The following is an 18,230-nucleotide window of genomic DNA, read 5'->3' on the forward strand; positions in this document are numbered from 1 at the left end:
GAAAACCAATGGACAACTAGCATATTGCTGCAGTCACCTCACAGATATGAGCTTTCAGAAACCACATGGCAAAGAAATAGGTTTTAATATCACTGGTGGTGCTAACCAAATTGGAAAACACAGCCATCACCATGAGTCTTTTTTGACCAATAGTCAAAGAGTTTTGAATAGTTGCTATCAATGAACAGCTCATAATAAGTTTTAGCTGAAAAAAAAAAAAAAAAAAAGAAGGAAAAATTTAAATATATTTTTGAGAAAACAGCAAACTGCTTAGGGACAATCTGGGCAGCCAGGTATGTTCAATAAAGTATAAATTGTGAATCATTGTTCAGCTTTTGTAATAGTCTGGAAGTCTCTTAGGATTTAAAGCAAGCTGAACAACTGACAATCTTGGAGGAATTCAAGTGTGGTTTTATAATATCTGGTTCAACAGACTGAACTGGATCACTCTCACTAGCAATTATGTGTTTCACCAAGCATCTGGAAGCTTCATTGATGTTTATATTTTCCTGCAAGTGAAAGAGAAAGAGAGGTTGTTTAGTCAATATTAATTAAACCATGCTGCATATTTCCTATGCATAATTAAACTTTTCTGTAGCTAACATGAAAAGTTTACTTTCCTTAACAAACAGCTTTCAAAAATTTACTGTATTAAATAATACTTACTGTAGTTTTGAAGTTAGTTTTTATATTTATTATAATTCATATCTCCTTTTAATTGTACACAGAGCTGACTTTAAATTACCTCAATCTCTTGGTGATTGGATTGCTTCAATAAATTAAAAAAAAAAATACCAGAGGGGTGTTGAAGACAGATGCCTGAAGTAAAGCTCTAGAGTGTATACTTCACTGCTTGAAAAATGGTTACTCTGATTTTTGATTAATTACCTATCATTAATTACAGCCATCAATAACACTTATTTTTAAAAGCCTTTTCCACAGTTTCAAGATTTCTGTATACAGTGCTCACAATGAAACCTGGGATGAACTAGATTCACTGAATAAATGATACAATCTCAAGTTACAACACAGTAAAACAAGTTCTGCATCATTTGGAGTCCTCCTTTATTTCCATTTGAGGGTGACTTATCACCAGTGCACTGCTTCAGAAGAGATATATCACCACTGCTTTCATTTGTAGGAAAGAAATCCTCACTCTAAAGGTTTAGAATCAAAGCTAAAGCACATCTTTTCCTACATATGCATCAACAGCACTTAACTTGCAGCAACCTTCACTTTGTTTGTAGAATAAGTAAAGCTGAAACAGCCCGATCAGTGAGACACAGCTCAGCACAGCGCAGAAAATAAGCAGTCATATTGAGAAAGGATTTTTTTTTTTTTTTAAATCATTGGATCATAGAATCATTGAAGAATTTGGGTTGGAAGGGACCTTTAAAGGACATCTAATCCCAGCTTTCAGTATGTTTGGAATTAAAAGTCAGGAGTTCTGGCATAAAAAACACACTTTAACTATTGGCATTGATAACTTACTTTATATGACAGGAGATAGAAATTTCACTGTAGCTTCAGTCTTCTAGGAAATTGTATCACACCCCCACCCACATTCATACATATAGAAATGCATTTGAATACATATGTATATAGTGGTGTTTAGGCACACACTACTCCTGCTCAATAAGTGTAATGTTTGATTTGCAACCTAAGATTACCTAGGTTTTCAAGATAAATCATCGGATCATAGAATCATTGAAGAATTTGGGTTGGAAGGGACCTTTAAAGGACATCTAATCCCAATTCTCAAGCATGTCCAGGTTCCTCTGAACGCAATCTAGAGCCTGTTGCAGTGAGGCCATAATCTAGCTATAAAAGAAAGAAATGTGTGTGTGCTTCAGTAGAGAGGGTGCATTTATGTGAAGATCAAAAGCTAAAGGAATGGATTATGTGAAGCTGACTTTGTCTAATCCCCTTGAAATCAATGGCAAAGCTTCACAAACTCCATTGACCATCCCTTTGCACCACAGTAGGGAGCTGAAATCTGTGGATCTAGCTGAAAGTGTAAATTAGTGCCAAGATTTCACAGGTTTCTGGAACTACATAAGTCAACTTAAATATTTTGTCTGTAGAGAATATCAGTTGGTTGTAAAACCCCAAGTCTTTAGACCGGTTATGAATCTAGTAACCCCTAGAAAGTAGTATGCAGCTGGGAATCGGCTCTGTACTGAGATGTTAAAATGCTGCTCTGTCACATGGCTCTCTCAGACCAGACAAGAAAATTCCTCAAGCATGCACCAAAAGCCTTTTTCAGACCACTGTGAAATTTTAATAGAAAAAAATAGACAACGAAAAATGTCTCTCAGTACTGCTTAGAAAGCTGAAGCCAAAACAGGATTGCTAAATGCACAAAATCAGAAATGTAAAAATCTTCTGCATTGTGTTTTCCTTTATTAATGGATTGATGAGCATCTCATTTACCCGTGTGCTGCTTCTGTCTTGGAATGGCAGCATGCACTTATTCAATAATGCCTTAGGGACTATCTGAGATTCTGCACAAATCGATTAATGTTCAGATGTATTAAAAGAAACCTTCTTTGTCAGAGGCTATCATCTTACAGGACTGGGAAAAGGGGAAAGAACCAAGCCCACAAAAGCATAAAATGGGGATAGATAGACATTCCTCAGTTTTATGGCTAGCTCCAGCCCTCTCTTGTGGTTCAGATGAGAACTGGTACATGGTACAGAGGAGAAGTGACATGTTAAGTTACTTGCTGCAAGAAGCCTGTGCTCATGCCAACAAAGCAACTCGTGCCGTCCCAGCTCTATTACTTGACTGCTTCCTTTCTGATGCCACTATCGCCTTTTTGTTACAACCCCAGTCCTATGGTGTCCTAGGTCTGCAGATTGGACATTACTGTATTCTGGTCTGACTAATGGAATATTGATTTCTGCACCTCTCCTCCTATAGTGTGTTTTGCAAAAGAAAAATCAATATTCTGCTAGGCAATGAAGCAGCTGCAAACAGTAGAAGGTGATCTGCTATCCAAACAAGACATCCAGAGACCTGGTGATTTTAGAGAGCATGAGGTGTTGAAAGGCAATCAAGGAGAGGAAAGAGAAAAAGGAGAAGGTGAAAATCCCCTCAGCAAATACAAAGAAACCAACAATCAGAGCAAGATTGGACAGAGAGAAATAATCACAGACACTCTACTAAAGGTATTGAAACATGAATACAGCCTCAATTATGCTTAAAAGATAAAATTATTTTTCAAAAAAAAAAAAAAAAAGAAAATATAGGTGAGACAGCAGAGTGAAATGATGTCTTTCAGTGGGTCTCTGTGTTGAAAAGCCTTAACTGTCATCTCCCCTATGGCTTTCATAAAGAACACCACAGGAATTGTGATGATTGATGAAGTTCAGGCTTTTTTCTTTCTCCTCTCGCTCTCACTCTTGCTCTCCGTCTCCCCTCCCCTCCCCTCTGAGTCATACTGAGAGGCCTACTCTGCCTGCTACTGTGGATCTTCTTCTGGATGCACCTGTAGTGCTTGTTATCCAGCCTCCTCTGAGGTCACTTGCACCTTCACAGTTCTCCAAACACACGGGAAGCTCTGTCTCCCTATATTACTTTTAAGGATGGTATTACTCAGCACTGCATGTTTGATGTGTTTACCTACCCAGCATCCCTGCGATAGGGAAGTGCTACTGTGGCCATTTATCAAATAGAGAAAAAGCAGAGCCACAAATAGAGGAAACTACACGAAACCTGGTCCAGCATACAGAGACTAGCTGGAAAGTGGGAGATGGCATAGTGTGAAGTCTTCATGTGGTAAGGTAGGAATGCAACATTTTTTTTTCCCAAGGCTCATGGGAGAGGTCTTATTGTAAGATCAGAAAGGAAGGATCTTGCCCATAATATGGGTGTCTTTTAGTCTTCTCTTCCTGCTTTTGTGTCTGCTTCTCACACTGACATCCCTATTCAGCATACTAGCCTTTATAAATCCCTACCCAAGGGATTTATAATCTCTGAGGGATTTACAATATCTCCTTACCCTGTCCCCTGAGATGTTTTGTCCATTTCTATGTGTCTCAGCAAGCTCCAGCATCTGAAGGACACTATCAAAGTCTATGCAAGAGCTAAGTTGTGAATCCAGCCCTAAGTGACTCACCCTGCACCAACCTGACAATGTCTGCCAGAGCAAAGACCTCAGCTCAGCTCCTGTGATTATGTCTGACTCTTGAGCTGGTCTTTCTCTTGACCTCATCAAGAAGGAATGCAAAAGTGAAAATCAGCACATATTACTCTTTATTCTAAATAAAGAGTAAAATTACCAAACAAAAAAAGGCAAAGAAAATAACTGACCAATCTTGGAAAGCCAGAAAAGAACACTGGAAGACACAAATGAAATTACAGTTTGCTTTGTAGATTGATCCCATGCAAATATATCTTTTCAAAGGGTAGTTTATGAAAAGGATACCTGGGAAAGAGAGTTGCATTATTTAAAATCTTTGAACCTACTGCTTTGGGAAATAATTTTGTAGGCAACAATCAACTGAAGGGAAAATAAATACATTATCAACTGTGACTCAAAGCAGTACACAAGCTCAGCAAACTTCTTATCATTCTGGATTGTCTTCCCCCTTATCTGCCATCTCTACTGCAGATGAAAAACATCAGCAATTTAGGGCATTCCATTTTACTATATGAAATAAACCCCCACAGATTAAACTGCCTCTGAGCTCTTTATGGAAGAAAAAGAGGCCTTTTCTAGTTTTAAGTCTCACTTTCATGTGAAATTTTTCTTTCTTTGCCATGTAGATATCTTAGATTTGGCTTATTGGTTGTTTCCTAATATAAAGCTTCTGTCTTCTTACATTGGTAGCTTCTTCATCTGACTGAATCTGATGTTTCATAGTCTTACCTTGAAAGGCAGGCTGAAGAACAATGTGTATGCAGGCATAGCTACCTAACCAAGGCACCTGGGGAGTTCTAAATCAGCCCCGCTTAGAGACATGACCTTAGACTACTAGTGGAGTTGAAAAAAAATTACTTCCCATAAGTAAACATTTACAAACTGTGAAATAGTTGGGTATTAGATGGGAGCCTAGTGAGAAGCAGATAGCTTCCACATTTTATTTCCATAATGCAGTAAAATCTGGGAGCAGACTTTCAAGATGTTTTAACCTACACTCCCCTGGAGCTAGCAGTCTGAGGGAAGAGCTCCACGCTCTCCCTTAGCAGAGCACCTTGGAAACCGCTGAGAACAGAGCCTTATTAAGATGGTGTGCCGTGGTTGCTGTAGTTGTTTCTAGGGAAAAGCACCTATACAATTTAAAAGCCGTTCAGATGCATGAACATGAAATTCATAGATGAGAACTGCTGTGACTGCCACTCTGAGAACAAGGTCATTTCTGTGATTGAATTCTTATGCCTGGTTGAATATTCTGCAACAAAATTATTTCAGTAAATGATCTTCCGATCCCAACAATTTTGTGATTTTTGAATTTCCAGTTTTGGGACAGTGTTGTGGATGTCGGCAGGACAGCACTAAATAATGTATTTCTTAACAGTGATCCAGAGAGCTTCAGGACAGGTCTAATACCCATAGGATAATAGGAATCAACTCCTTTTAGTTACAGGAAACAAACTGAGGATTCTGCACAGAGCAACTGAAGTGAAAACTTCTGCCTTAGTTGTCAACTTCATTTTTTGCTTTATGGCAGAAGCTGAAATATTTTCTAAGACTCTGTGCGGTGATATTGGTTAGACTGTATTTTGTGTTAATTAAAAAAACAATGTAGGAGCCACACATCCCTAACTGGATCTGGCAGTCTCAAAGGAATTGCTTTGTTTTCAGTTGCCAGATCAGTAGATTAGATGCAGAGTGTCAGCCTAATTCAAATACATGTCCAAATCTTGTTTTTCTTTCTGGAAATCAGAACTACTTATCCTGCTCCTCTGCAAGTCTGCTGCATAGCTTGTTTTTTCCATCTTTCATAATATTATCCAGTCAGAAGAACTGAAGACTTTCTGATTTAAACAAGGGTTAGTAGAGCTTGGTTTGTTCACAGAGCTCACTGGTAAGATTAGCAGAGTTATTGTCCTTGCTTTGCGAAAGAAAAGGCTGGATCAGAGGAGTGACTTTCTGATGGTAATGCAGCAGATGAGTGGCAAAGAGGACTTCTGATTGCGAGTCCAGCATTTGGGCCCTATGGAGACTTGGAACTAGATGATCTTTAAGGTCCCTTTCAACCCCAATCATTCTGATTCTATGATGACACACTGTGGACTGTCTGTCAGACAAAAGCTGGAGAAAGGACATATTATTATCCACGTTTCTGAAAGACTGAAAGATTCTATAACTTTTCCAAGTCCAAATAGGACATGTCCCAATAGCCCAGAGACTCAGACTGCTCATCAGTCTTCAGGTCATAATGCTCAGCAGAGAAGGAGCTTGGTACATAGATTGGTAAGGATCTGAAAAGCATATCTACCAGCCTTTCTGGACAATTTAGATAAAACATGAATGTCTTTTTGTCTAGTTTTGTATTACTGACAGCAGAATTACAGCAAGGAAAAGAGGAACTCAGGCATAATCACAGCACAGCCGTGGCCAGTCGTAAGGTATTTCAAGTTATGTGTGAATTAGGTACTTTCAAGCACATTTAGTTTTGCCTGACTTGTCTGTTCTCTCGTACAAATTCCATTTTCATTATAAAGTGATAATAAGCTTGCAATCACTCCTTTTCTAATCCAAGTCAAAAGCTCACCTCTTTGAACTAGGAATGGTGGTGAAAACAGTTTAAAGGGTTGGAAACATGAGTGGAGCTCTCAGCTGCTCTGGCCATGTGCTGGATAATTGAATGTGTGACAGGAAGGAGACATTTCCTTCCTTTAAAAGAATGAATGTTTCACAATACTTATGGTCATGAAATTTATTACAGAATTCACTATAAAGAGTTATTTTTCACTGTCTGGGGATGGGCCTTTCAGATTGCAATCAGTATGAGAAAAGTAAATGTGCATGCATAAAAGAGATCAGGCTTGCCACCAGATATGTGACAGTAGTGTAACTTGTGACTATACTGTGTGGTGTGTTGCCCAATAAGGCCCTTCTTACATGGCAAACTATCCAAATTCTTCTATTTTTATAGGGAGCAGAAGATTGGAATAGGCTGAATATTTCCTTCAGATTAATTTAGGAATCAAAACTAATAGGTGATAATGCATTAGGTGGCTCAAATGTTTTATATTGGAGTTGCTAACTTGTGAAAAATAGCACTAGGGAATAATACAGTGAATTTTTTTTGTGTGTGGGTGTGTGTAATATGCCAGTGCTACAGACAAAAATTTAAATCACTGACAGCTTGAAATATGGTAGATACATATATAGCATGCTACTTTCTGCAAGGCAACCAGAATGAAAAGATGTTATTTTTATGAGGAATTACCTTTATTTTTCCAAAATGCATAAATCATATTCAGTTTACTGTGAAGGCTATAACATTTCCAAGCATGTCTCTTTGAAAATCTCCAGACATCTAATTATTCCAAGATACCACAAAGAGAGAGTTATTACTTATCTGAACTGCTAAAACTGCTAGCTGCAGGACGATGACTTCTCTGTCCATGTTACTCTGCTTCCAAAGAGTCTCTATTCTCTTTAGCAAACATAGTTAGGTATTTATTTTTCCCAGATCCAAGTTCAATTATTTAATATGCCCTAGGCTGAAAGAATACCAGGTATGTATAATAACATCCAATATTTCAAAATAGCAGTAATAATAATTTTTGATTAGGAAAGAAAGTGTAGGTTTGAGGTCAGAACTTAGACCAAGTGGGGATATTACTCTTACCTAGATTAACCTAAATGATGTGATTCTACCATCTTTAATGGAATTACTCCTCTTTGCATAATTTTAAAGTCAGTAGCCTCCAATTCTGAGTGGAAATTAGGTGTGAGGATTGCAGAATAACAGATCCTAGCCTCTGGTCTACAGCAGCAGAGAACAGTCTGATAAGTCATGTGTCCTCAACTCTCACTGCTCCCTTCACAGTGGGCTTTGAAGCCAAATCCTGTCATAGCTAGCTTTCTTGCTATTCCTATGTGATTGAACTGGCAATCTGAGGACTGCTTGGGTTTGAGTTAAACAAAGTAAGAAGAATCTAGATATTTCCTATGTTTAAAATCACTCCAAATCTTAATTCTATGTGGCTTAGAGAAACTTTGAAAACTTGTTCTCTGTTGTGACTTTTTTAAAATGTATATATCCTTTATATGTCCTTTATACTTCCACAGTTCTGCCCCAGACTGGCTCCATCATCACACTAAAACCTCTCTGTGACCTTTGAAATTGTTTGTACATTCATTCTCTGTCATGACCTGCAATGACCCTTGGCACAATAAATGCTGTTGTCCTTTTTAAGAGGTGGATAAATGTTTGCTGGGGGCTGATGTATGAAATTCATGGTACAGATTCCTTTCTCACAGGCCAAAGAGGAGTGACAAGCTTCATGACTTTGCAGTCTTAGCCCAGAGTTCATGCATTACTTGAGGCAGGCCAGGACAAGCCACTCTTCACCTGCTGTTACTTCTGCTGATTACAAGTGAAACATCTTTTAAATATTAGTGCTTAAAGGAGGTGTCAAGACCAGAAAAGTAAAATACAAAAATACAAATATACACTCTAAAGATTCTTAAGTAACTTACATAAAGTGCATAAAAGAAATTAAAAAATCAAATGTAGCATTTTGGCATTCAGTCTACCAACAATCTAGGTCAAACCAGAACTAAACTGCTTACATTTCAAACATCCAAAAGTTCCATAGAGCTGTTAATGATGACACCACCTTTCATAATGGGAGAATATAATCAACACAATATCTGTTGAATTGTTGTGTTTAAATCAATATTTCACATGCCAGCTCTCCAAATCTTGCATGCATTATTTGAGAAATCTCAAACTGATATACTCCCCCACTGTATCTTGGGCCTTTATAATCTGAAAGTCCCTGTGCCCTTTCTGATTTTGATCTCAATTTTACAGGCACTCAGGAAATCTGTATCAAGGCAAAGAATTGAACCTCAGAGCATCTCATTCAGCACTTGGACTACTGATATTTCCTTCCTCCCCAGATACATGATTTTTTTAAAAAGGCTTTTGAGAATGAAAGCTTGTAACAGTAAACATTGTACAAGCACTACAATAGACTGACTTTATTTCTGGAATCTAAGACAATAAAGCTATTGTCTCAAATCAGCATTTCTCAGGCAAAGTGGATATATAACTACTTAGAGATGATATTCAATGTTAAAAATTGTAAAAACCATCCTTTTATCATTCATAAGAGTAGCTTTTATGCCTTGTCTAAGGTCATCTTTCTCCCCAGGCTCAACAGTAAACTGTTGACCATACTTTACTGGTGGCATAGCATATTAGAGCAGCTGTATTTCAGAACGTTGCACATAATTTTCTTTGCAATAAAAGGCTTAAAAGAAATAGAAACGTATAAATTTATAAGTTCACCTTTAATTAATTCCACCAAGAGAAGAGCTTTGCGAGGTGCACATTTAGACCGAATGAACTATTTTAGGAACTGATTTCTCTGTACTTAGAAACATTTAAAAAGAAATGGAAACATTACCTTGGCTGATGTTTCAAACCAGCCCACGAACCCATTTTCTTTGCAGAATTGATCCATCTTGATGCCGTTGTTCATAAGAACATCTATTCCCTGGTCGCATTTGTTTGCTAATAGGACTGTTGGCACAGGTTTGCCATTTGGAAGAACCAACTTAGAGTCCAAATCCTCTTTCCATTTTGTCACTGCTTCAAACGTTGCAGGTCTTGTAACATCAAAGACAATAAATGCCCCCATGGCCTCTCTGTAATATACCCTGGTCATGTTTCCAAATCTTTCCTGTCCTGTGATGAAGAAAGTAGGAGGGGGAAAAAAAGCACCTTTTAAAAATCAGTGCTTCCAATCTAGATCAGTATTTCACATAGCAACTTTTTCTAAGAGAGCATTAGTGAAGGCAGGACTTCATTTCGTAAGTCTCTGGAAAACTACTCTTTGTCTAAATAATAGCAAGTACTATGTTAGACTAATTTGTATGAAATGCAGGAGAGTATTGCATGAAAAAAGGAATTTTCAGGCAAACATCCAAGAAAATTTACTAACTTTATGACAACCTTGAACTTCAGTGTTAGGTCTTATTAGGCTGTCAGATTTCTTAGTCTATGGACAGTACCAAGGGTCTTGGTGTACATTATAGGACTTTAAACGAGAGTCACAAAAAATCTAAGTACCAAATCAGAAACTGCTTGAAACTCTGGTATTTTGTGTCAAATATCTAACACGACTGAACTGATCATGCATAAAGGGGATCCTGAATATTCTTAGGCAAGTTATAACAACTAGCAGTAACATAATTTAGCTCTGGAGCCATACCAGGCATTTGAGTCCTTACAAATTTAGTGTTATCAATAAACTAAAACAGAGAGGTGAGGAAGGTTAATTTAAAACTTTACAAACACGGAAAGTGTTCTAAGAAATAGTACAGCAATAGCAATATGAAGAACTGTATTGCTCCAGTGAAAAGATCTGGGTGGAGACAAAATCTGTTCTGAAGTTTTATGGTTTTTTATGCTGAGTTCAAAGTGTTTTCTGGGAACTTATTTACAGTATTTTTGTGAGCTAACAATATATTATTATATTCAAACATGGGTATTTGGAAATATCTGTAATTTTATATTATTAACAGTATGAAAATTAACACCTTTGACATCAGGATGTGGTATGTTGATCAGCTGTGGGTTTTTAATATATTTGCTGTTTTCATGAGAACTTTGAAAAAATAAATTGCATAGATTTTTTTCTTGAAAATAAAAAATAGAATTTCCACTAATGTCTACTGCTGAGCTGTGATCCAAAGAAGAATAATAAACTCCTGAAACATTTCACAATGATAGCAGTCTTTAAGAAAGGCAACTCTTGTATATGCTTCTATTGCTGGAAAAAGTGCTATGAAAATAGAAACATTCAATGGAAACCTGTTTCTAGCCCTATTTTCTCAATGTGAGTAATTTTGAGTGGGTTAGGAAGACAGGAAGATTGGCAGTCTGCCTCTGACCTTAGGAAGGTTACCTGTGAAGGTTTTATCTGATGGAAATCATGCTGTCAAATGTAAGGTTGGGCTGAGTAGGGGAAGAGTGCCAATTGCTGGGTTTCCATTCCATGCAGTTCCATTTAATGGAAATAGCATTGAACCCACTTATAGGGTCAACACCATCAGTTTGTGATGTTTATCTTTGGTTTTAAGCACTGCGGCAGCAAGGAGAAAGTAATTCACATGATACAAAAACCAAAGAGGAAGTCTGTCTTCTCCAAACTCATGTTCGGGTTTTTTTACCTTAAACAAACACTGCATCCCATTGATAAAGCAAGATAGAAGTAGATTATTTTGGGGAAATAAGAGGTCATATTGAAAATTTCTTACAGCTATGTTTTATTAAAATGTCTTATGATTCCTATCAGTGGGCTAACCAGATGAATGGCTAAGTCATGTGCTATTCAATAATCTCCTTGTTGAGCAATTTTTTTTCTCATCTGCAAGAAGGTGCCTTCAAACAAAAGTCAAGGTCTGATTAGAAACTTAGAACTGAGGCAAGCAGCAACATATGCAATCAATTTTTTTGAGGGATATTTTATTTCAGTGGTAGCTTGTACTTCTCATGCAAAGTTCTTGAGATGCTTGCACTGTAGATGATATTAGAGCAGCTAATCTTGGGCCTCACACATATTTATTTGGACACAGATCTCTAAGATAGGTGTCTTAGAACATGAACTAAATTATTCATTTGCAGCATAAAATTATCCATCATGAACAAAGTTACTAGAGGAACAAAAAGCTTTTGTGATCTTTTGCCTAGCGTTGGCCGGCAGAGTTCTGACAAATTGTAAGACACTGATTCCTCCTCTTCCTTCCAGCTGCTTTTGCAGATACACAGGATTTTTGCTGCATAAAAAAGCCACCATGTTTGTAAAAGCAGCTTTATACAGGAGGACAGGGATCACCAATATTCATCATCAATCACTTAAAAGAAAGAGAAAGAATGAGGATACTGGCTGGGTAAAGTTCCTTAATTATTTTTGAAATGGTCTTTTTCCTCATCAGGTACAATTAATACAGGAATATACTCAAGAGAAAGACATTAGGCAACTTTGAATGGAAAGAGAGGTGGTTTATAAAACGGAGTTTCATTTTTATGCCATTTGCGTAATGACTTTTATTTAAGTTACGTTGTAGGAAAGTGATCTCTAGTGCTTGGAGAGCTAAATAATGTGTCCAAAGAAGCAGAAGGACCCTTTGTTCCGTAGATTCTCCCATATGTGAACAAAATCCTATATTAAGAGATAAAGTTCCTAAAACTTTTTCATTTAGCAGAATTACTCATAGAAATAGGCACTTGATGTAATCATTTGATGTATTAAAGATGTCAGAATCTGGCCTTAGGTTTTCAGCAACACATTGGAAATAATTAGGCTAGAAAATATATTAACTATTAGGTATTCAGTGGTATCTTGCAGGCAGCCTTGAACATTAGAATCTGCTTTATTGTAAGAGGGACTGGGGAAGATGGGTTTTGCTTTTCACTTGGAGGGTCAGAAACCTGTGAAATGTTTGTTTGGTCAGAAACCTGTGAAATGTTTGTTTGGTCTGGCCCATTGTACTTTACTGCATCCCTTGCAAGGCCACTGTCATCCGGCATCAAATCCTACAAGTCCAATGGCCTTTGCCCAATGAGATGGTGCTCTGTGGTGGGATTTACCATTCCTAATTCAGAATCAAAAATTAGCTGGGAGTATCTAAGATTAGGGTCCCTTTGTAGTCATGAACTGAGATGAGATGTCTAATTGTTAAACCAGATGAATCCTACCCCACTTTGAAGTGAACCGAGTGAGATCAAGGTGACAAAGCAACAAGATTTCTATTAAAGGGAACGACTTCCTGTCTGAAGGTCAGCTGGTCTGCACATTCATCCTAATCTCAGAAGCACCTCTGCAGCAGGGAAAGGTTGACTGCTTAAAACAATTAACAGCTGAATTTTCATAGTTTATAAAAATACATCCCACATAAATTTGTACAGAAATCCACACTTTTCACTAACCACCATTATCTCTGATAAAGTTATAAAACCCAATGTTAAAGTGCTAAAATTCAGATAATTTCCACTATCTTGCCCACAGCATCTGAAATGTAGCATAAATTAAAAGTTGATTAAAACTGGTGAATGCCAAGTTTTATAACGGGTTTTACTTCTTGCCACCGTCCCTCATCCTGAGAAAAAAATACTTTTGGGAACCACCATGCTTTATAGAGAGCCTCTAGCTAAAACTGAGAAGCTGGAAATTGTGGAAAAGATTTAAACACTTTTTACCTTTCACTTCAGAACACTTTCAGAATATTCATACATAAATTCAAATAATTGTCTTTATGGCTCAAAACTTAAGCAAGTCCTGAGGTGATGTTCACCATCCCAGAATGTGGAAAAGCAAGCAGTTGGCAGAATCTGGCCCATGGATCCCACCACAAATCTATAATGAAATAAAACCCTCACAGCAAGGGACTTATTTATGTTTGCAGAACAGCAATTTCAAGGTAACTTAGCCTTGAAATCACCATGACTATCTTATTTATGCATATGTACTGCAATGCTTAGCAGCCACTAAAAACCTGAAATGCTGAGGACGTGCTCTGCCTGGTATCAGTGAACAGCCTGCTTACTACTTCTGCAGCATAACAGTCTTAATTTTACAGCTGCAGAGACACTTGCCTATATCAGTGCAAAGACTGCTGTTTCCAAAGGTCAAAGTGGCAAGGAAAGGAAACAAAACTGTTCTTTCCCCAAAGCCTTGGTCCAAATCCTTATGAGATGAGAACCAGCCTTGTAAAATCAAACCAACATATTTTTGGCAGCATGAATAATCCTGCCCACACATACGCAGCAGGACTGATAACGTGGATGCTGAGACGGCTGAGGAAAAGGAGCAAGGAAGGCTCTGATGTGTTGCTCTGCTCCCCACTGCACTCAGAGCTGCTCCCTGCAGTAAATCTGAGGCTAAAGCTGGTCCTCAGAGAAATCTCCAGGCTGTGTGGGCACGAAGCACAAACAGTAGCATGGAGAGCAGCCTTACAGAGACATCCAGATTTACTCTCTGCAATGGCTGCTTTCTTCAGAAGCAGCGTGCCAGCCTGCATCTGCAGGCCTGCGTCCACAGCAGACTTGTGCAAAATACAATTTAGAGTTCCTTTTAAAGCTTTCCTTCCAATAATCTGTTACAAATTTAAAGGATACTCACACAGAGGCAGCAGAAAAGATAAGGAAACAAAGACAGAAACTGAGGACCAAGATTTAAAGTTGTATGACAAAGCAGTAGAGGTTATGGCACACTTCAACAGTACATCAAAACTGTTCATTTGGGACATTCAAGTAAATAAACTGAAATTTTTGTGAGGAAATTAAAGAGAATTTTATCATGTGTATCTCCTCCCACACACAATACTAAAAATTCAGTCCCTTCAAACTTTGGCACTTTACTGAATGAGATATAAATTAATAGATTTTAATGACAGTGTGTTGTTGTAGACATCATAAAATCATAAACCATGAAGTTTAGTCCAATTATTCTGGCCTAACACTCACAGCTTAAGGAATATATTATGTGTTAAAATTCCAGTCCTAATGTAACAATGTATGATGCAAGGCCTATCTTACCCCTGAATTGATTTTTCTAATGCTTAGTTGTCCTTGCTGTACAGCATTTCTTTCATATCTAAATAAATGCAAAATGTTTACCAAACTAAAAAATACAGAAAAATATGTGTTACAGATACATTAACTACATTTAACTATGAAATTAGATGGCACCAGATGAACCAAATTTGCTTTTTCTTTATGTGTGTGATAAGGGTAAAACAGGGTAAACCGCTTGGTCCTACCACAGCTGAAATAAGTCACTCCTCCAATGAAGTCACCATGTGTATAATCCAACTAATAATGTATATAAGCTTGACACTGCTTCTACTCAAAACACTTTTGAGAAAATTATTTCTAGATTGTTAAACAATTTACTACCCACTGATCCACAGTGTGAAGTGCAAGGAAGAGTACACATAGGCTTGGTACTGAGTTCATTGGCTGTATAATGGAGGGGGGAAGAAGATATAAGAACTAAAATGATACCTGATATCTCCATATACATACATATATAAATACACATTTATATATAAATACTGATTTGAAATATTATTGATACATTTGCAGCATTTGTTTCAATTCAAGATGTCCTAAATGCTAAGCCAACATCTTTCAGCTTGATCAAAGACCAAAAATTTATTTATTTACGCCCAAAGCTAAACATGACCTAATAACAGAGATTCTACCCAAGGAGAGAGGATGTTCTGAGACCACAGATTTTATTTTCCTTGGTCTTGTCATTGTATATTTGTGTTTTGCAAATGATGATACGTGACCAGCCACAACCAGGAAAAAAATACTTCCATTCTCTTGGTATTTCCAACCAGTTTTACTTCTCTTTCATTTTTAAGCCACTTTTTTTCTCATCAGCCAGATGCCTTATTCATGATAACTTCTATGCCTGCGTCACAATGATCTGAATTCAGTGTAATGCTTACAGAACTTACTTTCTATGTACAGCCAGCAACAGCTAAAGCTCCGTACACAAAAGTCATTAAAACCGAGACAGCAACTCTTTTTATTACCGACCACTGTCTTGACCTTCACAGTGATGCTTTGAATTGGGCAATTCATATGAAATTTAGTACGATGCTGTAATTCTCTCTGTCATGTGTGATAACTCAGAAAGCACACTAGTCATTCAGTACTACAACTAGGTGTAATTGCTTCTGCAGCCTGACTGAAAGCTACATCATATGATCCGCCAGCACATGATTAGTAATGTAATAAATCTCTGAAACAAGGCATACAAAATGCATTCTTTAATTCCCTCATGCATTCAGAATTTACTATTAAATGCTTTTTCTCATGCAGAAAAGTTTTGCTGGCAGTGTCTCTGTTTGTTGTTATAAGCAGCCACAGGCAAATAAAAAAAGAAATGTTTTCCCCATTATTCCAACTTTTAATAAAGAAAACTAAGCGTACATGTATTTAACATCATAAAACCCCAAGACTATAATAATGTGTACAAAAGCTGAGTTTATACATGTTTTGCATAAAGCAGCGTTGTTGCATAAGTTTTAGTACCTTGGTGCCAAATTCAGAGCTCAGACATGAGACAGCCAAGTGCAGAAGAAAGGCACGCCCTCCTCTGATAAGAATGTCAAGAATTTTCTCATTTCACCAGTTTTACTCAGTGCCCTTCCAGACTAGATCACTGAACCCACAACTCAGGCCACAGGCTGGCACAGTTGCCTAACAGCAGTTCATCTTTTATTCCCTGCCTAATGAAAGTAACTTCTTAATGTAATTATTTTTAAATGCCCTCCTTTACTCTGTAATCTATTGTGTTGTAGCTCTATTTGGATTCCTATGTTCACTAAATGAAAAATTATTACTTACAGCATGTGAAATACGCCATTGAGATAAATTTATTTTGTGGACTGAAACAAAAATTGTTAATTTCCAGCAAGGTGCCGGTGAAAAAAAGTTGTGAGTTTAATTTGAAGCCAAATATAAAAACTCTGAAGCACTGACAGCAACAGTATCAGATTCTGTGTGTTTTAATTATGTAAGCATGCAGGCATAGCTGGACTTCTTTACTCTTTTTCTCCTTGCTCTGGATATATTATGTGTTTTTTCTCAATATTGGAATACAGATAATTAAACAAGATAATTATATTTTTAACAACTAAGATTATTGCCAAATAGAAACAGTTCTCTTTTCAAAGCACATTAGGAGTTGTTTTCACTGGGCTGAAGGGAGGGAAGGTAAGAGGTAGAGGAAGGACAGGAAGAAGGAAAGTATTTCGATAAAGTAACTCAGCGATACCTTTATTTTTTAAAAATATAAAAAAGCTTTTAATCTTCTTACTGAATCCCTCATCTATTCCACCAAATTAAATAGACATCACAGGGCATTCTTGTTACTCTCCCTCCTGTCACAGAGTTCTATTAGCCTGAGGAGACAAACTTGAACATCGGCAGCTGCAGGGAAATGACTGGGGCATTTGGAGAAAGGTGCCTGTATACCTGCATTTGTCCAAGGGTTTGGGAGAAAAATCAGACAGCACAGGTTCCACTCTGACACCCCTTGTTTGGAGTCTCCTGGCTTTAGAGAAACTTCAAAATGTCAGTCTGCCCTTAAAGTTTTCTGTCCTCAGTCTGCTCTCCCTCACTGTATAGGCACTGGTGGTTTCCAACTTTTAGGTTAGTACAAATGAATTTGGGTCTGTACTGGTTTTGGATGGGCTATGGGGCAAAGGGTTCTCCTCTGTACTCACCCGCAATATCCCAGAGCTGGAGCCGTACCACAGTCTCAGCATCCCAGTTCAGCACCTTCAAAGCAAAGTCCACCCCGATGGTGGCCCGGTAGTGGGGGGAGAAGTTCTGGTGGACATAACGTTTGATGATGCTGGTTTTGCCCACTCCCAGGTCCCCGATCACCAGCAGCTTGTAGAGGTGCTCCTTCTGATTGTGTTTCTGCATCTTTCCTGTGGCTGCGGCTGCTCCCTGCAAACTGATTGCATGCTCTGCCCGAGGAATCCTGCCAGCCTGAGGGGAAGAGAGGGAGTGAGGAACTGGGGAGGGAAGGAGGGAGAGCAAGGTAGGTGGAGGCTCTCTCCCTTTGTACGGAAGCAGGATCACCAAGTCCAGCAGGCAGCCCTTCTGGGAGATGAAGTAAGAACTGGGGAAAGGAAGTCTCCCAGAAAGTTTTGTGCATATGTGTGTAAAGGTCAGCACGAGGTGTGTCTGGGATTAGTCTGGCTGCTAAAGACTTTGCAGGAAAATTCGCGCAACAGTCCTGTTCTCTGTTTTGATCCTTGCTGGAAGGACAGTATTTCTGTTGTGCACTAGTTTGACACATGTTTTTTAAATCACTGCCTTGGGGATAATTTATCACCCTATGCTTGTTTCCAGACATCTTTAAGATGCTGGTCACTGCAAAACAACCCAGAAAATCTCCCTTCAGAAGTTTTATGCCTCCATCAAAGTGCAAAAATTAAACCAGTGTGTCTTTAACTTTAGATGTGATTTGGTTCTAATTTCATGTAAGTTGATGTGAATGCAGTTAC

General features: G+C 38.0%; 1 protein-coding gene across 1 annotated transcript; it reads right to left on the reverse strand.

Annotated features, from left to right (window-relative positions):
* Positions 1–289: 289 nt before the first annotated feature.
* Positions 290–17,702, reverse strand: RAB38 (RAB38, member RAS oncogene family). Its single transcript, XM_027895831.1, has 3 exons — positions 17,439–17,702; positions 9,599–9,879; positions 290–509 (listed from the first exon to the last, which is right to left on the reverse strand). Exons 1-3 carry the CDS (start codon positions 17,641–17,643, stop codon positions 357–359), a joined length of 639 nt encoding a protein of 212 aa, XP_027751632.1. The 5' UTR covers positions 17,644–17,702; the 3' UTR covers positions 290–356.
* Between the last annotated feature and the right edge of the window lie 528 nt (positions 17,703–18,230).

This window comes from Empidonax traillii, unplaced genomic scaffold, assembly GCF_003031625.1.
Source record: "Empidonax traillii isolate 1590-97213 ecotype Southwest subspecies unplaced genomic scaffold, ASM303162v1 scaffold471:size1368335, whole genome shotgun sequence".
In the NCBI taxonomy this organism is placed as follows: Eukaryota; Metazoa; Chordata; class Aves; order Passeriformes; family Tyrannidae; genus Empidonax; species Empidonax traillii.